A 25379-nucleotide genomic window follows, 5' to 3' on the forward strand; every position below is an offset into this window, starting at 1 on the left:
AATGAATTATTAATCTTCTCTACCATTACCATGCCTCCTTTACTCTCTTATGCAATAATAACAACCAGGCAGATTAAACTGGAAGAAATCAAACCATTGATTCTGAAAGCTTTTTCATGTTTATAGAAAAATAGCAAATATAAGGCCATGGTAGTGTTTATGTTGAGAAGGCATTTACGCTTTAGATCATTTTTGGAGATTTGCTTAGTTTATTTTTCCTCATGTGATGAATGTGTATCTAGCAACACTGGAGATTACTATAGAGGTAATTCTTGCAAATGGCTGGTTCTGTCTTATTTCCACATAATATTACTGAATTTGCATCCATATAACTATCAAGTCACAAATACAGGGCTATGCATAAAAAGAAACAGGTCATGGGGATGCCCCCTTTCTGGTCAAGGATATAAGGATTAAATTCATGTATCTTAAAGATGACGTAGAAACCTACTAGAAGCATGATCAACCCAAGGCCGCCACCACTGCTTTTTTTTGCCCTTGGCTTTTTCTTTGTCTGCTTCTCCTAAAATGAAATATGTCCAAAAATTAATTTTACAAAATGAGAAACATGTCACTGCTTATATTTTGCTCTTCCAGGCTCAAAACTGTGCAAGAACAAATTCAGCCCTACTAAACAAAAACAATACAACAAAACAAAAACACAAATAAAAAACCAAACAAAAAACCCAAACAAACCCAAAATTCACTTAAAATAAAATTTTAAGTTTAAACGTATTTTTGGAAATATTAATTTTTATACATCAGGGTGGAAAATCATGCAATTTTCTGATGTTGTTGCAATAACTCCTAGCATTCCTCATTACTGGTTATACTGAGTAGGTTTGATGGCAGATGCAGTCCAACAATATTTGAAGGATCACAACAACTAGTCCTGTTACAGTGGCAAACCAGAGAACTCTTTTGAGACCAATGCTTCAATATCATTTGTTATGCTTTCAATTAGGGTGGAAAGAAACGTTAAGTATTGTATACAACATTTCTTTTAATCTAATGTTAGCCTCAACTAGAGTAGACCAACTGAAATTAATGGGATTCATGACTTAGGCCCTATCTGCACTGCCAGATAAAATCCAGATTATCTGCTATAAACTATATGGCAATGTAGACTAAAATAATCCAGTTCAATTTAGATAATTTGGACTTTATATGACTGTGTAGATGAGGCCTAAAAAGCTCAACTCTTTTCTAAAGGTGTACTCTATGACTTAACCCATTATTGTTGGAACATAATTTCATCAATACTGGTGAATGTGTTGTTTTAATATAAACTATAAATTTGAAAATTACAGTCCATTTAATACAAACAGAAGTGTGAAATTGTTTATAAACACCCTACCAACATTTGTTAATTTAATGTAACAGGTACAGCCAATTGAGACTCATGCAAACAATTTGCCTCAAAACAGTTCTCTGTTGAATGCATTTTTCATATGTCAAGGCAGAAAGCTGTTGTCTGTGAAATGCAATATCATACAAATTCTAGAGCATAAATTTGCATTCTAATTCAAATCTCTGGATAGTTCTTTTGTTACTTCAGTGTACACACCTGTACACAAGTAGTTTTAATATTTAGGCTCTGCTTTAATGCAGTAAATGGGAATATTAAGAAATCTCCAGATATTTATTGGCAACCTATATGAGTAATTCACATCTAAATTTATGTCCGTGTATAATGTAAAAGTTGTGAAATATCTCCAACTAATGTCCAAACAGAGTGTTACTACTAATCCACATGCATTAATATTAACAGTACCAAGGTCCAAACAATAAATACCAACGCCGGATATATTGAAGGAATAGTACCATCGTCATCATCATCATCTTCCTTTTGAATTGCTTGACCTTCTGAGGCTTCTTGATTCATGCTCAGCACCCTTTCTTTACCCTTTTTATACTTCTGTTGCCTGGCTTTGATACGATCCATTCTGTAAAAAGAAAGGATTTACATAGTTAGACATACATAGTGCCAGTTGTAGGACAAATGAGGCCTTGTGCCGTTAAGTTATGTGCCCCTTACTTGGATTCGGAAGGAGGAAGAGCAGGTCCTAAGTGATGAAAGTTTGAAAACCTGAAAACCTAGAGGTTCACCTTAATAATTTGGTTTCTACGTCATTGAGTTATTATCATGACGGCCTAATTTGTGGCACACTCCCATAGATTATCAACTCTATCATTGTGTCTGGAATTGCTCCAAAACAGAACACCTACAAATTTAGAATCGCACCTTATACACAAAATCCATCGCAAAAAAAAAATGGCAGGAAGATGCCTCCCCGCTGGGCAACAGGGACCTGTGCTTAGCACCAAAGCATAATGGTAAATTCGGCACTGGAGACACACCTTCTTCTCTGAGGCTTCAAAGTGTACATGGACAATATTATTCCACAATATTATTAATGTATGAACTAAGCAATCTGCTCACCTCAATTATTTTATATTATCACAAAAGATTTAAAGATATATATATATATATATATATATATATATATATATATATAATCAATAGATTTTGGTACATAATGTGATTTTTTATGCCCGGGTGTCTCTCTAAATTGTGCTGTTTCAGAAATGCAACATTTCTGCTTGCAAAGCTAGTTTAGCAGCCAGGAACATCCATTAAATTAAGGTACTGTTATTCTCCATACCTCCTCAACCCACCAATCCTTCTTTACTTCCCAGATTGGTGAACGGTGAAAATATTGTGGAACATGACGACAATCACTCATCAGGATGTTAAACCAACCTGCAGTCTATGGTTTAAGCTAGCTGGGAAAACTATACCTAAACCAGGCAGTTCTATGGAGTGTGTGGACAGTTAAGATGCTTTCTGTAAATCCAATGTAGTGGTGCTATATTTCCTCCTTAAAAAAGTAACTAGGTAATCCCTTAAAAAAATAGTAGGTAAACTAATATGGCAGGGAAATGTGCAAAGTAAACAAAGAAATGCATACTGTCTCTTCAATTGATCCATTGATTTTTTCTCTTCCTCAATTCTTGCTTTTACAGCCTTCACAATTGTGGCTTGGAAAAGTTCAGCACCTCTGTAAAACAACAGATATATATATAAAGAATAACATACCTTGCAAACAAAAGATAGATTATGAAGGCTACCAAAATATGAAGACACCCGATGAATGTATTGATATAGAAGACACCATGAGTGAGAGTCAAAAGCCAAACTTCTTCACATCGTGATATTGTTTTAATGTTGCTGATGTGATTGTGTTGTTTTTTATTTGATTGTTTTAATGCTATTGTTTTTACCTATGATTTTGGGCTTGTCCCCATGTAAGCCACCCCAAGTCCCCTTGGGGAGACGATGGCGGGGTATACAAATATTAATATTAATATTAATATTAATAATAATAATAATAATAATAATGGGTTGGCATATTTTTGTGACTTGTAAGCTCAACCATTTTTGAAGGGATAGTCTGAAAGGTGCCAGCTGGAAGGCTACAAACACAGGGCATAGCACCTCTTTCTTTCCCCCCCTTTTTTTTTGTGAAACCACAAAAATGATGGAAAAAATGAAGCCGATGTTTGTGTGTATATGTAAGTGAACAAATTTCATAGTCCAAGTTCCCTTGAGAGTTTTTAAAGGAGATTTTGCAGTAGTTTGCATACATTTTTTTCTTGTTCGTGATGAAAAATCGTGTCCTAACACACTCAGTCATCCCATTAAAGAAACAGTCAAGATTGTTCATATTTCAGGATGTTTTGAAAAAATTCTTTTGCACAAAACCAAATTCTCACAAAGCCCCACACTATGAAAAATCATTAAAAGTATTTTAAAACATCCTCAAAGTTTCATGCACCAAGGAGAAAATATTTGATTTTTTTGTTCTTGCACTGAAATTAAACTTAAGTTTCTGTTTTTACTTCTCAATCACACAGCTATTTTGTGTTTTATTTGCTGTGGATATTAATCTAGTTAGTCAGTTGGAGTAGACTTACTCAAAGGAAGAAAACCTATACAATGGTGTAAATAAAACACTGGGATAAGTTACCTGGATGCCAGAATCTGTGAAGCTTTAATGTCTGCAACCACATGGAGGAAGTAATAACTCATGAAGACTCTCCTTTGCAGCAACAAGAAAGCAAAGCAAATGCTGTCCCAGATGATCCCTGCCTCCCCACTTGGTATTTTACATTCTCCATCTTTGTTCGAAGCTGATAAAAGTAGAAATCTTTAAGTAATTATTATTGTACTCACACATTGTAACATTTCTTGAAATGGAAGGAAGAGTAAAAAAATTAAGGAAAAGTAAATCAATGACCTAAATTCAAGTTGTGTTGTAGTTATGGCAATCCTAAGAATGAGAAATGTCCAAGTTGGCCTGTTATTAACAGCTCTGCTCAGGTCTTGCAGACACAGAGATGAGGTTTCCTTGTTTGAGTCCATCTGTCTTGAATGAGTTAAACCCCTTTTCCTACTGCCTTCAACCTTATCACATATTGTTGGCTTTTGAAACAAATCATTACTTCTCATGATAATGACTAAAATACAACAATCACAGCTTAATTATCTTAGCTAAAACAGACTCAATGAAACAATAGTATTTACATATATCTTGATTTACTATTGATTTAGTGGGTATACTTTTATTGAGACTAACAATTGTATTCAGGCCAAATCCCTTTAGGAGTCTTATTCTTACATTCATAAGCCCCTAAGTTCCTTCTCTTTCTAGTTTCCAAGAAGGAAGGAATAATGGAAGAAAGAGATTCACCTCTTGCAAATATGAAATAACACATACAGACTCCTGATTAATTATGCTTTCCTATTAAATTCTTCACCAAATTGGCCAGCAAACTACTATGGACAGAAGCACTGATTTTATTTCCTGCTTTACCCACTCAGTGGGCTGTGGGTAATACTTTTCGGATCTCTAGAAGATCAACTGCCAGAACTCTTATGAGGATTATGAAGCCAATGGTCAGTTACATCAGCTGTGAGACGAGCCCTTCTAGAAAGGTTTTACAAAAATCAGAGGGCCCTTAGTCTCTGTTGCGGTTTGGTTCCAACATTCTCTGTGAATACCAAAATCCATAGATGTTCATGTCCCATTGTATACAATGGCTTAGGAAAAGGGTGTTCCTTATATAACATTGAGAACAACTCAAATGAGTTCTGGAGAGAGCCTGAATGGTGGGAGGAACTATCAAAAACAGATATTAGCACACACCACTTTTACATGTGGGCATAGATAAAGCTTCAAGTGCACTTCTGGAAACATGCTTGTTACTAGGCTTTTGCAATCTGGGTAAACTTTGATCCATTTTGGTGTTTTGGATTTCGGTAGAGTCCCCGATCTGTTTTTTTGGGAGCCGAATTTGGGAGGAGAGAAATCCGTTTTCAATCTGGGAAGCCAAAGATTAGTTTTCAATCTGGCCCAAGTTTAAGATTTAAAAAGTTTAAAAAATCTCCCCTTCCTGTGATCCTTTAACATTTAGAGGAGACCCAGATTTAAGGTAAGGGTGGAAGAAGCCTATCTTCCTGTGATCCTTTCCCTTCTCTCGTTAGAGGAGACTTGATCTTTTCCCTTCTGTATTTAGAGGAGACCTAAGTTTAAGAAAAGGGCTTAAGAAACCCCTCTTCCTGTGATCCTTTCCCTTCTCTTTAGAGGACACCCAGGTTTAAGGCAAGGGCTTAAGAAAATATGTTTCCTGCAATCCTTTCCCTTCTATATTTAGAAGAGACCTGGGTTTAAGACAAGGGCTTAATAAATCATCCCTTCTGGGGAACCTTTGCCTTCCAGCAGCTGTGTTCCTCCCTGTAGCTGAAAGAAACCGAAATCAGCCGGGTTTTTGACAGCCACTGTTCTGTTGTGGCCAAAAAAAAATGGTGGCAGAGCCCATGCTGTTATGGACGTCCAAACCAACTGAACCAGTTGAAGATTTTTTTTAAAAAAAATGGATCTGTGCACAAGCATACTTGTTACTAAAAATTCTAATCTTAACAATATTATTGTTGAGTCATTTTTATTGTAAGCTAACACCATTATCTTGAAGTAATGGTGTTTAAACTGAATTCTATATGCAGTCTATTATTATCTTCAGATTTAAAATTCAATCAGAATATGTTTATTTATTAAAGTGCAATTATATCCATGTTTTATTCAAATGTATTTCTTAATATCAGAACACCAAGAAAACCAACTGGCTTTTTTTTAAAAAAAAGAGGGGTACATTTTTAAAACCTTCAATGTGTAACAAAAAAAGGGCAAAGGAATTAATTATACTTACGAATTTCGTAACCCTTAACTGTACAGGACAGGCTAAATAGCTGAATCACCCAACAACTGTTAATCAATGAACTAATGTAGCCACATGCTCCTATCTGAAAGAAACAGATTGATATATCCAATATCAGGTGGAATTAACATTACTAGTTGCTATTGCTCAATCTACAGGTGAAAGAAAAGGAGGGAGGGGAAGGTTACAATGGCAATTCTCATCAGTGTTGGTCTTTTTTGAGAAATGTATGAAACAATGCAAATTATTATAATTATAATATTATAATCAGCCTGTGGGCTGAGAGGGACGGTATATAAATGTAGTAAGTAAGTAAATAAATAAATAAATAAATAAATAAAGGCTTTAATAAGACTACCTATCATAACATATTTCTGATATAAAACTATAATAATACCACATTTTTAATTCTGTAAAACTCCAGATAACAAGATCCTATACACTGTAAATATCTGGGGACATGAGAACTGCTAAGGAATGTTGTAGTGAATATCCACTGTCCCTAGAAAGAGTGCCCCGATTCAAAGGTCCTGTCAATTTTGATCAGATGGTGCTATTTGGGGGCCTTGGAGAATAGGAGAAGCGTTCAAAAGATGTAACACCTTCCTGTCCCCCACTTTCCTCTTGTACCACAGGTTTTTAAAATTTTATTTCAGAAACATATAAACTAAAACATAACTGGTGATATATTAAACCACCAATTAACAGTAGTAATTCTACATTTTCCAATAATAATAAACTGTGTACAACGTATTTGAAAGAAAACTTCCTGACGTTGCCCTAGGATAAATCAAACACATTGTCTGATAAAGGTCTTAACAAATTGTGTGTGTATATAAATATATAATATTTTACCTATAAAATTATATATTGTATTGTATAATCTTTGTTGATGATCTTTAATCGGTAAGCACCATTACAGGCCATTCTTTAGACATTCTAGCTATGTACTCTGCAAGGAGCTTCCAATTATTTTGAAAACATTCTACTGATTTATTTTTAAGAAGACAAGACAATTGATCAAATACTGCAAAACTAAACAGTCTGGCCAACCATTCACTTACAGATGGAATAGCTCTTTCTTTCCCTTGCCTAGCATATACTATTCGAGCTACTGTTATAGCATTTTGGAAGGAAACTCTATTTTCCTTACTGGTGCCAGTCCCAACAGAAATATCTGTGGTAAAAGCAGTACACTACACAAAACTACAGACTTGAGAGGAGGGGTGGGTCAAAAGTCAACAACAAAATCTGAAATTGATTTCTCCAGGCTTTAATTTTTTTACTTTTTTATTTTGGGGAGTGTGAATTTAAAAAGATGATGTTAACAATGCCTTGTATATTCAATACATTTAATAAATTAATTCAAAAACATAATGTTGAAAACAAGAAAGTAAAAAATAAAAATAAAATACCAGATGACAAATATTTTCCATAATTTTCTTATGGTTTTTCTCTGTAAGCACAACAGATTAGAAATACAGGCTCTTGCATCTAAATATGAAACCAAGAATAAAAAACAAGACACTTACTGACAATACATTTTTCATTGTAATCACAAAGACGTTATAAGCTATTAGCCAGTCCCAATAACGAAGAATGCTCCTGATAGGTTTTAGTAATAGATCTCCTCCAAACAGCAGAAAATAGAAACAAGCTATCAAGTAGCCCATACAAAATATACTGATCCGAGTGGTTCCTGTTATAAAAATGATGGTGAGCACAAACCAGAAGAGATAGCTGAACATTATCACTTTGCCCATATCTAGGTAAGACCTGTTGTGAGAGAAAATGAGAATAAAGGTGTCAAACATATGTTTGTTCATTTCAATTGTTCTATTGATAATTCCAAGCAGAGTAGACCAAATATATCAAAAAGAAATATGAAAGATAACAAGGATTTCCCCAAAGAAAATCAGAATTGGAGAACATTTTGGAGAAGGGGAATAAATGACTAATTTCCAGATTATACAAATACAACTTATAAGACAAATGAATAAAAACAGTGATGATTTCATGGGCCAAAGACTTAGGGAAAAATATTAATTTGGAAAAGAGGTTTTAAATTTTCAATAGCTGGGCCCACCAAAGTAAACATGTCATGTATCATGTTCTGCAGTTGATGGTGGTTGATGGTGGTAGGCCTAGCAATTGGTGATGGAAGGGTTAATGTAAGTCTTAGTTCTAAAGCGTTGAGTAATCTATAAGTAAGAGTTCATGGGTGAAAGCAATTAAGGGTGGAGGTATGCAAAAGATAGGTTGCAGCTGGGTGTTTCTGGATATAATGAGCTAGCCTTGGGACTGATCTTCGGGAGAAAAGTATGCTGCTGGTTTCCCCCCAGGTTTGTGGATTTTTGGTATCCTGACCTGTCTCCTGTACTCTTGGAACCTTGAATCTCTGGACTGGTTTTTGACTATGGTATAGACACTTGATCCCTGGACTTTGCCCACTGAACTCTAGGCGTTTGACCATTGGACTGGACCTTTTGACTATGGTGTTATTTTGAACCTGCAACTTTGTTTGCTGTCAGTTTTGTTTTATATTCTGTGGCTGAGTGCAATCTTTATATTTAATGTTTTGGACTATTAAAACAGCCAGAAAGTAAGTGCTGTTTTAATTAAATTGTTTAACATAAACTGGGTGTTTGTTTGATTCACCTCTGCCAGAATAACGACAGAGCCCTGGCATCGTGACACATGTATAAAATGTTCTATAGGAGTTACATAACTCTTGAGGTGATAAGCAAAACAAATAAATCCCACAAGGGGGAATGCTGGTTTGCTTCATTGTCTAATGACTTCTTGTTTGCTTCTTTGTTTAACACACTCTTTCTTTGGACAGCCATCTCTAGGCAGAAAAGCACAAGAGCCAATATTCTGTCCGTTCTGTGATCCATATTAGTTCCAATTTGTAACACAGCATCAAGTCAAAGAGTGTATAATTCTGTCCATAAATTTAGAGCTTCAGCACCAACTAATCCATGGAGGAGATACTACCTTACTTGTTTAGCATTATACAGATGGATTATCTGTGAAGGCACAAACCAAATTCTTATCTTTTTTCATCTACACTGATAATTAACTTGGTGTGATTTAGGCCTTACCGGCAATGGATAAAGTCAGGGACAGGATTGTGTTGGCTAAATGATGCTGCATCAAGGTTCATGCAGATTTCTACATTGTCCCCAGCCATAATACGCACAGCAGCCTTGTTCTCATCTTCAAAGGTTTGCCTTTGCAAGGATGCACATAGTAACAACATGAAGTCATCTGACAAGGAGAAGAAATATTGATGTAAGGTTTGTACATTTGGTTACTATAGACATATATAATCCTGTACTTTGTTGATGATAGTCTATGTTGCACCTCTTTTACTGCAGGTACTTTTGTAAGGTGTAAATCAAGTCAGTGCATATGAAAGAATACATAATTAGAATACAATTTCAAAGCTAATGAATAAAAATAAGGAAAATAAACAATTGATTAAATAGCAGAGCACACACAGAGAAAAAGCAGAATTAAATAGTACAGAAGTGATTTAAAGCAATATAAGTTTGTGTTTGGTCTGTTGTGACTATTTGAATTTAGGCTTCACACGAATGGCAACTCCGCTGATTTCCTTTTCTTCTTTTTAACTTTCCCTTACTCTTCAGATAGTTGTGGGTCTGAATGAGAGGCTTTGTGGGCCAGAAGGATCACAGGTATGCAGAGAATGGAAACAACTATCTTATTTATTATTTATTTATTTATTTACTTTGCTTATATACCGCTGTATCTCAAGCCCGAAGGCGACTCACGGCGGTTCACAAACAGTAAAAACAGTAGAAACAGCAGTGGTTCCATACAACATATAACAATTGACTTAACACATTATCCATAAATTACCAATAAGCAATTACAATGCACAATTATTACAAAAAACAACCGTACCCAATCTTCTCATCATCCAAGCGTAGTCCAGGTTCGTCGTCCATTGTTCCATTCCTAGGTTCCATTACCAGATTGCACTAAATTACTCAAACGCCTGCACAAACATCCAGGTCTTCACCTTTTTGCGGAATACCATTAGAGATGGTGCTAGTCTAATGTCCGTAGGAAGGACGTTCCACAGCCGAGGAGCCACCACCGAGAAGGCCCTATCTCTCGTCCCCGCCAGCCGAGCTTGAGAAGCAGGTGGGATCGAGAGCAGGGTCTCCCCGGAAGATCTCAAACTCCTCGTGGGTTCATAGGCAGAGATGCGGTCAGATAGGTAGCTAGGGCCGTAACCGTTTAGGGCTTTAAAGGCCAACGCCAGCACTTTGAATTCAGCCCGGTAGCAGATTGGTAGCCAGTGGAGTTGGCGCAACAGGGGGGTTGTATGCTCCCTGCGCTCCGCTCCTGTTAAAATCATGGCTGCCGAGCGTTGGACTAGTTGGAGCTTCCAACTAGTCGTTGGAGCTTCCGAGCTATCTTCAAAGGCAACCCCACGTAGAGAGCATTGCAGTAGTCTAAACGGGATGTAACCAGAGCGTGGACTACCGTGGCCAAGTCAGACTTCCCAAGGTATGGGCGCAGCTGGCACACAAGCTTTAGCTGTGCAAATGCTCCCCTGGTCACCGCTGAAACCTGGGGTTCCAGGCTCAGTGATGAGTCCAGGGTCACACTCAAGCTGCGAACCTGCATCTTCAGGGGGAGTGCGGCCCCATCCAACACAGGCTGTAACCCTATGCCCTGTTCGGCCTTGCGACTGACCAGGAGTACCTCTGTCTTGTCTGGATTCAGTTTCAATTTGTTCGCCCTCATCCAGACCGTCACAGCGGCCAGGCACCGGTTCAGGACCTGGACAGCCTCCTTAGTAGCAGGTGGAAAGGAGTGACAGAGTTGGACATCATCCGCGTACAGATGACACCGTACCCCGAAACTCCGGATGATCTCCCCCAGCGGCTTCATGTAGATGTTAAACAACATGGGAGACAATATTGAGCCCTGAGGAACCCCACAAGACAATGGTTGTGGTGTTGAACAGGTGTCCCCCAACAACACCTTCTGAGATCGAACCTCCAGGAATGACCGGAGCCACTGCAAAACAGTACCTCCAAGACCCATCCCTGCGAGGCGTCCCAGAAGGATACCGTGGTCGACGGTATCGAAGGCCGCTAGAGGTCAAGCAGCACCAACAGGGACACACTCCCCCTGTCGAGCTCCCGGCGCAGATCATCCACTAAGGCGACCAAGGCTGTCTCGGTACCATGTCCCGGCCTAAAGCCAGACTGTGCCGGGTCTAGATAATCCGTGTCTACCAAGAATACCTGGAGTTGTGAGGCCACCACACGTTCCAAGACTTTGCCCAAGAAGGGGAGATTGGAAACTGGCCGATAGTTGTCGAATTTAGTGGGGTCCAGTGATGGTTTCTTCAACAGCGGTTTTATTATAGCTTGTTTTAAGCTCGCTGGAATCTTGCCTTCCCGAAGGGAAGCATTAACCACCACCGTAACCCACTCAGCCAATCCCCCTCTGGCCTCCTTTAGAAGCCAGGATGGGCAGGGGTCCAGGATGCACGTGGTTGGCCTCATTCCTCCAAGTATCTTGTCCACATCCTCGGGTTCATCTTCAGCCAGGATGTTACTCTATGTCTCTATGTCTGCAGAGATTTCATGACAGGTGTATGGTTTAAAGCTCATTTTTATTTTGAAACAGCTTTCAGACGCTCATATTCATTTTGAAACAAAACTTCACAGAATTTAATACTTGCAGAGAGCCTGATTAATCTCGCTGCATCATTACAACTAACCCCCCATGTTTATAAAGGGGTCTTTCCTCCTCCAGTCATGCAACATTTTATTGCCCATTTCTCAGTATCTATCATTCAAAATAATATCAATGTTATATGTTCTCCTAAATTTTATTCTAATGGCTTTATGTTAATTATGACAGATGGGATAATCAGTTAGGACTTGTAAACAAACATAGCACAGATGGAAGAAAAACACAAATCTCTCTCTTTTGCTGTCTCCCCTGTATGGTTCTCTCTAGTTGTGCTTAGTGGTTTCCATGTCAGTGAATTAGTGAATTTGCTCCAGGGCTTTTTTTTAACTTTAAAGGTGTTATTCAAAGTTAAGACTATGAGGTGTTCTGATATGGCCTAAGGGCTAATCAATAAAAATATTATTATGAGGTATGGCAGAAAAATAATGTCTGATTTTCTTTTAATCGTAAATTTTATTCTGTGTCCAAATCAAGTTGAACTGTGCCACTCCCAGTCTCCAGGTCTACCCGTAAATCTACAGAATCATAGAATCACTGAGTTGGAAGAGACCTCATGGGCCATCAAGTCCAACCCCCTGCCAAGAAGCCATGATTCATCCCCTGTGATCATGCAACTGAAAGATTCTGGCTCCCTCTCAAGATGGCTCAGAAGATGGCACACATCTTTCCAATTGGCCTTCTGTTCAGCCATGAAGTTTTTTGAAACCATCTCTTTTCTGCTGTCCATTTTGTAACGCACCTCACAAACATAATTTCATATTAGACGCTTTCAACAACTATGTAGCAACTACAGCAAGTTCAAACTTGCACTGAAATTCAGGAGGGGTTAACCTAACTGCCATGTAAAGGGGGAGGTAGCAGCGTACAACGTTTCCAGTCTCATTACTTTTCTGGCATACCTCATAAAATCTGAACCAGATTCCTTACTCTCACTCACATGGGAGTCAGCAGATCCCATTTTTCCTCTTTTTCCATTAACCTCTTTACTCTGCTTCCCTCACCCCACTCATTTTCTCAATAGTCTCCTTTCTTCTCTCATCTCTTTAACAACTGGAAAACATGGATGAAGCAAAAATATAAAGGGCTGTATAGATTGGACAGTGTTCAACCAGTTGTCTTTCCAGACACACTGTGACATGAGATGCTTAACTGGGGTTTACACAGAGTGCTGCAGGCTTTCCTTTTCTGTGAACCAAACTTATACTTGATAATCGGCCAAGAAGTGGCAGTTATCAGGGTTCTAATAAAACGTTGAGGTAACACATGTACCAATAAAATAAGAAACAAGAGATCCACATCAATGCTTAATAAAATATGGCTAGAAATCCCATACCAAAACCTCCCCAGCCAGTCTTCCCAGTTTTGTTAGCAGTTTGAAGATAATGTGGTGTTGGAGGCTTTCATGGCCGGAATAAATGGGCTTCTGTGGGTTTTTCGGGCTGCATGTCCATGTTCCAGCTTAAAGATAGATAATGCAAACCTTTTAAAATTTCGATACCTTTTGGCAGCATTTAAAATAGTTTGCATTATCTATCCCAAGGCTGTTACCAAAATCAGTCGACTACCTGCTTGGCCTTGAATGCAGCTAGTGACCCTGGGCAAGTCAAACTCTCTCAGACTCAGAGTAAGCTAATGGTAAATGCAACTTGCCTAGAAAATCCCATGATAGATTCACTTTAATAATAACTTTTCTTCATTTGACAATGTGTTTTTGGAACCCCTTTTTGAAGAGTTCTGAAAGGGATTATAAAGGAAAGAGATCAGAGTTACTAAAATACTTACATACAAGAAAGACGGGATTTGGACGTTGAATGAAATCTGGAAAGTACAACCATTTGATGATATTAGAGTTAAAATTAGTGTTAGGGTTTCTCCATGGATAATCTGTGAAAGGAAAAGCAAGGACAATTTTAACAGACCATTCACAGTATTTCTCTTCTGCACTTTTAATTTTTTTTCACTAATCACCGCTTCAAACTGGTGTTCTCCATTTTTTTTTAGTCCTGGTCAGCATGGCATTATGGGAACTGCAGTCCCAAAGAGTGTACTAGATATAAGGGAAGTAAACTACTGTTAAAGAAAAAGGTAGTCATTTTGGGTGGAGAGCGGAAATGCCCTTACCTTTACAAGGAGCGGGTGGAATGCCAATGCACATAAAGTACTGGAATGTAATGATACATGCTAGAAAACAGCAATACTTTGGCCAGACTTCTGCAATGGCTTTTCTTCTCCGTCGATACAGTACAACAATTAAGGCAAAGGCATGAATCATGGCATAAAAATCCATTCTCTGACCAATTACATTTACTGATAACAGGAAACAGCTCTGTGAATCACAAGAGAAACACAGAATGTAAATCCTACTGGATAATCTATCTGTATATATTATTTAGCCTCCTTCTCAGAAATTCCCTGATTTAAAATGTAACATCTATTTTATCAGCATGTAACAGTTCAAAGATTTTCTATCAATCAATATTGCATGCATTATATACATATTTATACTGACAATGATTAGTTCGACATATATGGTAGGCCCTTTACTTTGCAAGGGTTAGGAGCACAGACCCCCCTCCTTCCCCAAAGTGGAAAAAACACAGTTAAAAAAAACTTTTTTGAACCACAGGGAACACTTCTCTAGAAATCTCTAGGCCCTTTAAGGTGCTTTTATGTCAGCTTCTGTGGAACTTGATTATAGTATCACACTGGAGGACCTAGCTATCCCTATGGATACCATATTAATCAAATCCCCAAATAACAAAATCCACAAAAATGAAACCTACAAATTGCAGATGGCCAATTACAACTACACATTAGTAATGACCCCTTCATGTGTATTACTGAATATGTCAAAGTGAAAATACAAAAATTCTCAAGAGTGAAAATACTTTAAAGATGTATTTTTTTTTGCAAAACTAAAAGAATCCAAGATTTACACTTTTAGTACAATGACAGGAGACCCGTTATTTTCCCCATGTTTTCTGTAAGATTCCTAAATTCTGCTGATCTAGTGAATTACTTGATGCGTTTTGCTGGGATCAATACATCTGAGTTTTAGGTATCAGATATATGATGCCCCTCTGAAACACAGTGCTACTGCCAGTTGATAAAGAGTCAGAAGTGACAGAGGGTAAACAAATGCTTCTGGATTTCTAGAAGTGTGGGCTTTTCCCCATTTACAACTAACTGGTCCAACAATGCCTCTTTTCATTACTGTCAACTGATCTGTACTAGTTTGTTGCAGACTAGACTGGATGAACTGGAACTCCAAGTTTGGGCCCTTCTCTGAACAGGGGTACACAGCTCAGGAGCAGAGATTGGACTGCCCCCAGCCCTCATTAGGGGACTGGCAAGTGGAAATCATTTGTTTGCAACAACCATATGGCTCCCTGTATCCATGGATTCTTTATCTACAGACTGTCATATATGGCTTGAAAATACTCCTCCCTCCCCAAAAAAGAAAAAAAAATCCAAAAAGCAAACCTTGATGGGATTTATTTGTTAGAGCCGGGATAAGATATTTGTTTGACTTAGACAGTTATCTCTTGTATTACTTGCAGCTGTAGAAGCTTTAATGGGAAGCAGATTTCTTATGGCAGTTTGGGTATTGGGTCAAATATTGTTTTGAGGTGAACAAGGCCTGTAAGCACACCTTTCTTATTGTGCCTCAAGGTGTTGTAACCGGGATGATTTTTAGAAAGAGCACCTGCCCTAGCACAGGGAGAAACCACTCTGTGGCTTATATCCATGTAGATTTCCATTTCCTGCTACCCCATGGATTCCTACTGCAGGCAAACTGGATGATTTGGCAGGGTAAACATCCAATAATATGACAAATATTTGTAAGTTTTACTGGATAGACACTGAGCTATTTTACTCCACCAATGTATAATTTCTTGGTCTTGATTACCCCTTTAGTCACAAAGATAGTTACAAACCTATTTATAAAAAGAAGAAGAAGGCTACTGACACAACATTTGCAAATGTAATGAATGGCTGGTAATGAGGAGGGGGCAGTACTTCCAATACAGCTATCGACACGTTTTTTGACCTTAGTGCTTCTCCCACTATCATATATGATAGTATATGTATGCATTTAAAAAGCTTCCGTAATGAATGTTAACTATTTTTAAAAAGATGATCCAGAAAACACCAACAAACAAGATAGCATGCTATTAAACCACACCAGAGTTGTTAAGAGTTAAAATGTAACAGAATGAGAGTTTTAAAATAAATTAATTAAAATGCTAAAGAAAAAAAATTAGGTAGAATTGCCAATGCTGCTGATATTATTGCAAACACTGCAGTCTAAGAGCAAAACAAAACAGTTTACTGCCCAATGTCTAGAGAAGCATCTTAATGGCAGGAAATTGCTAACTTGGACCAGACATTTTGATCATATCACACTGGTGCTTTGTCATCTGCTGCTCAATCAAATGGCTCCTACTCATTCTTGGGTTCAATCCAAATGGATGATTTTGACCTCTCAAAGCCCCTTTTGGCTTGGGACCAGGGTACCACTTTTCTCCATGTGTATCTTTCTATACTGTAAGATCATTATCCTATTCTATTTTCTTGTTTTCCCACCATCTGAAGTACAGAAAGTGATTACAAGGAAAAGAGCCTGCTCTGTTGTGATGTTCCAATTGTGAGACTCTCCCCAGGATTCTCATATGACATTTACTTTCCAGGATTTGGTACTAGGCAAGGAACCTTTTATTTTCTCAAGATTTTAAATTCATTCAGGCTCATTTGATTTCAAGTCTTCTCTATTTATTTAAATATTTCTATCTTACTTTGTATCTGAAGATCTCAGAATGATGTATTATAAAATATTATCATTTTTTTAAAAAAATGTAAACATTAACAGATAGTTTAGAAGGCTATTGCATACATTAAAAGAAGACAAATTCTTTAAAACCTTTCATAGATCCATGGAAGTTCAAGTTCTATTATATAAAAATCCAAAGTAAATTGTTGTCACTTAAACAAAAGGGCAAAATCAAGGTTTGCTTTTTCGATTTCTTTTGGAAATTTTCAAGCTACAGTCGAATTAATTCATACAGAATCTGTGGATAGGGAGGACAAACTGTAAATCCTAATATAAATATATAACAACAACAAAAAAGCACAGGCAATATGGAGACACCATGAAAATTATTGTTTCAATCATTTTTTTTGTTTATTTATCGTATCAGAAGCGAACCGAGGATACGGTTGTAATGTACTTAAAAACACAAACAAAGTTTCAATCATGTCGGCTCTGAATTTACCTCCAAACCAAACTTGTAGAAGAAGTAGTTTATGAAGTACTTAAGACAGCTAATTACTCCATCGTCCAAATGTAATCTAGTAATATCATGAAAAATGGTTTTGGTATCAGGTGCAGTGAGATTGTTTCGACATCTGTAGTATTCCTGATGCCTATAAATAGTAACTTCAAAGGCCAGAATTGCCAGCATCAGCAAGTTATTCTACAAGAGAAGAAGAACAACATGGAAACGACTGATATTTTATTGAAAACAAGCATTTTTTGGGGGGGGGGGGGGGGGAACGTTCACAATTTATTGTGCTATGACATTTTCTTATGCTCTTTGAAATCAAATCCTGTGTTTAATCATAGGGACCATGACTTCAGACTAGAGGTTCCATTTATTTTGTCTTTGCTGAATAAAGATGCTCAGGGCTTTTAAGTGAAAAAAATCCCCTAAACTCATTTTAACCTATCACTCTTAATTTAAAAGGGCTCCCAGTTGTCTTGTAAAAACATGTTTGTTACTCTCAGGGCCCTTCCACACAGCCCTATATCCCAGAATATCAAGACAGAAAATTCTACATTATCAAAGGGCTCTTCTACACAGCTTTATATCCCAGAATATCAAGGCAGGAAATCCCACATTATCTCAGTGTGGACTCAGATAATCCAGTTCAAAGCAGATATTGTGGGATTTTCTGCCTTGATATTCTGGGATATAGGGCTGTGTATATATTCTGCCATATAATCCAGTTCAAAGCAGATAATGTGGGATTTTAGTAAGCTGTGTGGAAGGGGTCTTAATCAGGGATTGGCAAAGTGTAGTCCATGAGCTATATGTGGCCCAAGGGCCAGTTTTATACCATTTTTGGTCAAAATTTGATATTAAAAAGTTGCCCTCTAAGATATGTGGGGATATTTTCACCATATCTTTGTTCACCTAAGCTATTTTAGAGCCACAGAGACTTTAAAAAATAGGAAGTGACAGGTAATGACTTTTCAATGAAGTGCAAATACATCAGGGCAAGAAAGCACTCAGCTTGTTTTCTCCTAAGATACACACTCTTTGTAATAATAATAATAATCTCATTTAGCAATTGAAAGGGAACAACCATGGAAAGAAGAAAAAGGGATCTACATTTGATAGAAAACAAAACAATTTTTTAATTGTATCCTTTAGGTTCTTATTACTGCCAAGTCCCAAAAAGGTGCCCACAAATTTACAGCTTAATTTTGGGACATAAATGTGGAGTAGAATTTGGGGGATTCCTTTCAGGGATAAGGGAAACTCTACATATTTATGGCCAGGTGTAGGCTGACTAGGACAAGTGATATCAGCATTGGTTTTATTTATTTTTATTTTCTTTGAATTGTGTTTATAGCACTCTAGCAGACCAAAGCTCTCAGAATCGCTTATGAAAGATCAGTGAAACCAGACCGTTCCTGCTTATAAGCTTACAAATGTATTTTGGCAGTCATTACACACAACCTCCTGTGGGAGCTGCTATCTCTTAGAAAAATGTCTGTGGAATGACACTAAGATGCATCATTATTCAAAGTGATTCACTATAGGGAAATATTGTGAATTTACTGTTGACCAAGAACATAAACAGCAGAGTAAGCAACATTGTCCAAAGGACAGGGTAGTCTATTAGAAGGAGGAGAGAGAGGGGGAAAATTCAGTTCTACCACCTGTCCTGGTATGCCACACCCCCCCCTTCATTCTTCATAATGTTTATGCCCCCCCCCCCACACACACACACACATTACTAATCTTTTGGGGACAATGTCAGCCAAATTCTATGTGCCCAACAATGCTCAAATTCCATTGTAAGTATTCATTAGTAAAAGGCAAGAACAGAACATTTTGATCACAAAAGACAACAACATAATAATAATTACCCTCAAGTATACAAGCAAAGGATAAGATTTTTTTAACCCAACCCACTCAGTTGGATCAATGGGCTTTCGGTAGAGAAGTGATTCACTGAGGATCTCTTGCTTTATAGTTGTATTAGGCTAAAATGAAACAAAAACAGAATTTTAATTTTGACTTCTTTGTTGAATAAGAGCTAGACTGTACACATAACAAAACATATAAAGAACTTTTCATTCACAGAGCTTTTCAAGGCACTTTCCACTAACAATACGGAGTAAACATTTTCAGTTGGTTATGAAAAGCACCAAACAATGTCCCCAACAAATCAATCACCTGAAAAGACCTGGGTACAGTTATTGCTTTTTTCAGCACTCTTAGGTGTCATCAGGCCAAAAACAAGCAAAAATTTAACAACAGATGTTACCAAACGGAAAAGTATTCAGTAGAGATTTGGAAAAAAATAGTTTCAAAGACAATGATGTGATGGAAGAATGTTTAAGAACAGGAAGGAAGTTGGATTTGCAGGCAGGATTTAATTTGGTCAAAAGCAACAATGGAAGGAAAAGAAGAAGAAAAAACATTGTCATTCTTCAGGTTTTGACTTTATTATAAAACAGAGGGAAGGAGGGAATAGCTAGTATCTCAACAGAGTTGTGAAAAAAGCATGCCAGGAAATGGCTGATTGAACAGGAGAGCTGAGATCTACCAGCTCTTCTATCTGATGAGCCATTTCCTGACTTTTCAATCATTTCTATCCATAACTTATGACATCTACCTATTTGAAAATGTCTTCAAAACTACTTGAATTTGCTTTTTAAAACAAACCTTCTAGCTAACTACTACTTACCATTGTGCAGTTGACAGAAAAGTTTGCAGTATTAATAGATTCAAGTTGGTACAACATTTTGCAGATGATAATCACACAGGTCCAAACCGTGCAGACACTAGAAGCCAATGGGCGGAACTGAGAATATGGCAAAGCAAAAGCCCAGGCTATTAAAAATGCATAGTTAAGTAAAGAAACCTGTAGCCAATGGAAAAGAGATAATATGCTGAACGATTTATATTCTTTAAGCGATAGTACATGATTTAATTATATGTGCAACAAGTTTTTAGTTTGACATTTTCAAAGGATATCCTTTCACTGTGTTTGAGTTTTTAAAATAATGCCTGAAGGCTTCAAACTAAAATTGATCATAGAAATTATTAGATGTATCTGATGTGAAATATATAAATTGTCAGCATTCTGCCATAACATTGACAGGAAAAGAAAAAGAAAACCACTTGAATGACTATTATCCATTTACCTCTTTAACTGTGACCCAGATAATATATGATGAAACAATTTTGATAATGTGTAACTCCAAAATCCACCACACAAAGACTTGCAACTTATGAAAGCATTCCAGGAATTTCAAGAAAAGTACAGTGAGGCGGTCAATTACTAAATGCCATTTGTTCCTTAAATCTGAAAAAAGTTAAACACAATTATGAACCATTCCTTATATCTTCAGTTAAGAGACATAGCTAAAGGAGTAGATTTTATATATAGAAAATATTTCTTTCTAAAATAGAGATTTTAAAATCATCTAAGCTGTTAAAATTTGAAAAGCTATACAGACAAAATGTAATTCAGATTAAAGCCATTTATAGATTTCTCTTTTTAAATACATTTATCATCAATTATATTAAATCAAGTGTGTTTGATAAAGAAAATTAGACATTGAGCAAAATTCAAAGTATTATTAGCTCTTCCATCTCTATGTTTCATTTGACTATAAATACTTAACAGACACAAATCGCTCATTAGAAGTTCCAGTTTTAATAAATAACAGTTTTTACGATTATCTAGTAAAATGCTTTGAGAATGTGCGAGGAAATCGAAGTATAATAAATGTAAGCTCAATGAGTAAAAAGTAAGGAAATAGCATGAGAAAAAATACCAATGAGAGACATATTTTTTATCTAATTGATTTATAACCTTTTCAGAGCTGCAAGCCTAATGAAATAGCTTACTTAAAAAAAACCCACATACATCCCAAAATAAGACATATATTCAATATCGGCACCTGAGAACAATCCAAATTAAAAGTAAAGTACACAAAAGTTAACAAAATGTGGATTTTTTTAAATAAAAAAAGGCTACTTAGAATCCTCTTAATGTACAAAGGGAAAGTATGCTCTATCACCAAGAAGGAGCCTGGTACTTGCTAATATCACAACTTTTACCACCATGCCAACTGCTACTCTTCAATCTCCAGAAGATTTGTACAATTGCAGGTGCTCATTGTTGCCTTCCTGCCTATTGCTTTCCCCAACTCCTCTCTGCTGCACCCTGTGCTTTCATGTTGCACACCGCTTGCAGAAGAGAAATAGGGATGGTGAACAAGGTCCCCAGATTAAAGCAGAGGTGACAGCTAGTAAAAAGGGAAGGGAAGAGACTCTTTTCTCAGCATCATAACTACCCACATTATGCTCCAGGCACACTCCTAGACTGCTTCTCTCCTGCTGTATCTGGCACATGTATATGTGTCTTGGTTGTGGAAGGAAGAAGCAGGGAGTGAAAGTGGGCAGAGAAAGAGCCAGGAAGGTAGAGTGAGTTCCCCAAAGACCACAATCAGTGCCTCGTTTTTTGTCGCTGGCCCTTCACCACTGCCAAGAGGGTCTTGGAATTATTTTCAGATTTCCCACAATTATGCAAGTCTTCCACCCCAAGCCCTACAAATGTAGAGGGCTAACTGTATACACATTATATGCTATAATGTAAAATCGAAACAATACGTAATTTGAGAATTGGCTCTATAACTGGTCTCTTGTGCAATTAGAGTAATTTACCTTGCTTGTGTTAACTTTTTGCCACTGGTAGTAAGTGTTAAATCACAATAAAAACACGAAAAGTTTTTTTTATCTTAAGACCTGTTGCTACATGAATAATTAATAAACATCTATTTACTCAAGCTAGATTATACAGGCAGCCATCAAGTTACATATTACTGACATATGACCATTACAAATAAGGATGAGACAGCAGGAAGTGAGAGCAAATTTATCCCTAGGAAGGGAAAGTCACTCATGTAAGAGTTATCATGGGGAAAAAGTGTTTCCATTGAACCAATTCTTATTTTCACAATACCCCCAAAATTTTCACAATCCAATTGTCATAGGGACAGAAAATGAGGTGAAATCTTCTGAACAGGGGCACAGACAGCACAACAAATGTTACAGCGGTGTTAACCCCTATGTTAGCCAAACATGTCATCCTTATGTGTTTTTTTTTTTTGGACTGGAATTACACTGAAAATGTACCTGTTCCAAACTACATACAAACTCAACTTAAGAACAAACCTGAAGATAGACTGTACTGGAAAACATTCCAAGAAATGATAGGGAGGTACATAAAGTATTCAAGATAGATCTCTTCTAATCTAAGATAGCCACCAACATCAACAAATAAACTAGACAGACAAAGGTTAGAATCTCCTCAGAGGTTACCAGATGTTTCTTCTGTCTCTGATTCATCTTCATCATATTCTTCTTCATCTCCTTCTTCCTCTTCTTTTTCATTTTCATTTTCCTCTTTCTCATGTTCGCTATCTTCCCTAATCATTACACTGTTTTCCTGTTCTTGTGACAGCTTTTCCTGATCTTGCAATATCTTTTCTTCTTCCTTTTCAATACTGGCATGTAAAGTCATCATTGTGATATCAGGCAAGCTTCCATCTTGATGCACCAGTCTGTTGATAGACAAAATTGGCATGTCAACAAATTATGCACTTCCAATATTGCAAACAAGCTCTCTTCTTTGCTATGTATAGTAAAACAAACAAGAATTGCATGATTAAATGGATAAAACATTGTTTACAAAAGTAAAACTCTACACGGGATCACACTGCAGTAGCAATTGTCACTGTGTTGCTAGTTACTCGTGTTACTAGTAATCAGTGATATTGCCACCTAAACTTGACACTTCCCCTAAGAGGGGAAAAGCAGTCAGAGTTTAAGATGCCGAAGCATGAAATGACATGTTGTAGCAGCAAGTATTTCATGACTTCATTTGGGGACTTACTCATTTTGGCGGATTGGTAATTTTTTCTTGATGCTGCTCAAAGTATTTGAAACAGAAAGAAAAAAGGGAAATGAGAACAGAGGGGTTATAAAAGGATAATAGAAATAAGATATCATGCTATATAATGCACTAGCATTCTCTCAATCCATCAATGGCAACCTTTAGATGAAAGGAGCATGCCATCCTTACATTAATACGGGTAATTAAGATAGAAAGTGATTATGCTACAGTTGTAAAGGAAATTTTAGTTTATCATTCCTAATTTATGTAAGTGAAAAGTCTCTGAAAGAACTTACTTAATTTGTACTCTGCATATTTTGTCATTTTTTATAATGCAAAAATCAACATGCTAGATTAATATGTAGTTTTTCAGTTGCTAATTAAGAAGCTCATACAAGCAAAAATTCTGTTAATACTTTTAAAAAAGGTATTATCTGACCTTGTAAGAACTGTCCACATTATCTCAGCTACGGTTTCAAAAATTCCATAGCAAAATGCATTACAATGAGTTGAAGCTAGGATACAAGCTGTTTATTTTTATGTATAAAATGGAAGTATAATAAATGTATTTTAGAGGCCAATGCTGGCAATTAGAACTTCATTATGTTATCAAATTACTCTCTCCTGCAAGAAAAAGGCTCACTTGTCCAGTTTAAGGGTTTCATGACACTCAGAAAAGCATTTTACTTTTCATTCTGTTTACAATAATGACAAATAAAACTGCCATGAGATCACACTGTTTCACGATTTCTTTCTATTGCTAAAATAAAGTTTATGCTGGAACATGAAAGCTGCAGATTCACCTCTGCTATAAATTCTTCTACCATAAAATATGTGATTAGATGTGTTGCATTGTTGTGCACCCAATACTATATTGCATGAGTCAGGCCCCTTCTACACTGCCCCATATCTCAGGATCTGATCCCAGATTATCTGACTATCCCAGATTATATGGCAGCAGAGATTCATATAATCCAGCTCAAAGCAATCTGGAATCAGACCCTGAGATATAGGGCAGTATAGATCCAGCCTTAGGGAACTGTTGGAGTGCTCTAACATTTTAAAGATGTTTAAAGATCATAACAACATCTAGAATAATAAATATGCAAAGGGATCTTGTAGAACTTTAGTGAATAATTGAGAGAGAAAAGTTGATAGCATAAGCTTTCTGTTAGTGATGGTTTAGAAACAAAGTTTATAAGCTGAAAAGGGCTTTTTATGGCTTGAAGCAGTTAGCCAGATGCTGGAACCTGTGTGTGCATGAAGAAAAAGTGTGCAGGCTGGAATTCAAGAGAAATATTGCTGACACTTGGGTATATACAAAAGGTACTGGGAATGGGTGGATTGTATTTCTCATTTATGTTGATGATTTGTGTTTAATTTCAAAACAATCAGATCAGATTGCAAAGGTACAAAAAAATTGGAAGCCAAGTTCAGAGTAAAAGACTTGGGATGTTTGAAAGACTACATAGACTTAGAAGTCAAAAGATCAGAATACTTAAACCAGAAAAAAAGATAGAACAGATAGTGGAGAAGTGTGGTTTGACTAATGCCAAAACAGTTTTAACACCCATGAAAGTTGATTTTTTTGAACTTGGAATCTAAAGAGATGTTTGATAGGCCAGATATTTATCATTCAAGGATTAGCAACTTGATGTACATAGCAAATTACACGAGGCCCGACACCAGCTTTTCTGTTGGCTTACCAAGCAGAAGCATAGCAAAATCCAGAACCATTGGATTGCACTGAGGAGAGTAATCAGACATTTTAAAGGAACCAGTGATTTGTATTTAACATTAGGTTTGTTATTGTTCCGTCGTTTCTGACTCTTCGTGACTTCATGGACCAGTCCATGCTAGAGCTCCCTGTCAACCGTCACCACCCCCAGCTCCTTCGATGTCAATCCAGTCACTTCAAGGATACCATACATCCATCTTGCCCTTGGTCGGCCCCTCTTCCTTTTTCCTTTCATTTTCCCCAACATAATTGTCTTCTCTGAGCTTTCCTTTCTTCTCATGATGTGGCCAAAGTATTTCATCTTGGCCTCTACTATTCTTCCCTCCAATGAGAAGTCGGGCTTTATTTCTTGAAGTATGGACTGGTTGGATCTTCTTGCTGTCCAAGGCACTCTCAGAACTTTCCTCCAGCACCACAG

General features: G+C 37.0%; 1 protein-coding gene across 2 annotated transcripts in view; it reads right to left on the reverse strand.

Annotated features, from left to right (window-relative positions):
- Nucleotides 1–25379, reverse strand: part of PIEZO2 (piezo type mechanosensitive ion channel component 2) — a 280544-nt gene that overhangs the window by 45888 nt on the left and 209277 nt on the right. For both annotated transcript variants that reach the window (XM_067467467.1, XM_067467468.1), the window contains exons 18-31: nucleotides 22650–22891; nucleotides 20465–20625; nucleotides 20005–20181; nucleotides 19181–19297; nucleotides 17298–17498; nucleotides 14146–14350; nucleotides 13807–13908; nucleotides 9384–9549; nucleotides 7812–8055; nucleotides 6271–6364; nucleotides 4032–4194; nucleotides 2973–3062; nucleotides 1825–1946; nucleotides 452–523 (exon numbers count right to left, since the gene is read on the reverse strand). In XM_067467467.1, the coding sequence (XP_067323568.1) occupies nucleotides 452–523; nucleotides 1825–1946; nucleotides 2973–3062; nucleotides 4032–4194; nucleotides 6271–6364; nucleotides 7812–8055; nucleotides 9384–9549; nucleotides 13807–13908; nucleotides 14146–14350; nucleotides 17298–17498; nucleotides 19181–19297; nucleotides 20005–20181; nucleotides 20465–20625; nucleotides 22650–22891 (2156 nt within the window). The remainder of the gene's footprint in view (nucleotides 1–451; nucleotides 524–1824; nucleotides 1947–2972; nucleotides 3063–4031; nucleotides 4195–6270; nucleotides 6365–7811; nucleotides 8056–9383; nucleotides 9550–13806; nucleotides 13909–14145; nucleotides 14351–17297; nucleotides 17499–19180; nucleotides 19298–20004; nucleotides 20182–20464; nucleotides 20626–22649; nucleotides 22892–25379) is intronic.

Source organism: Anolis sagrei, chromosome 4 (assembly GCF_037176765.1).
Source record: "Anolis sagrei isolate rAnoSag1 chromosome 4, rAnoSag1.mat, whole genome shotgun sequence".
In the NCBI taxonomy this organism is placed as follows: Eukaryota; Metazoa; Chordata; class Lepidosauria; order Squamata; family Dactyloidae; genus Anolis; species Anolis sagrei.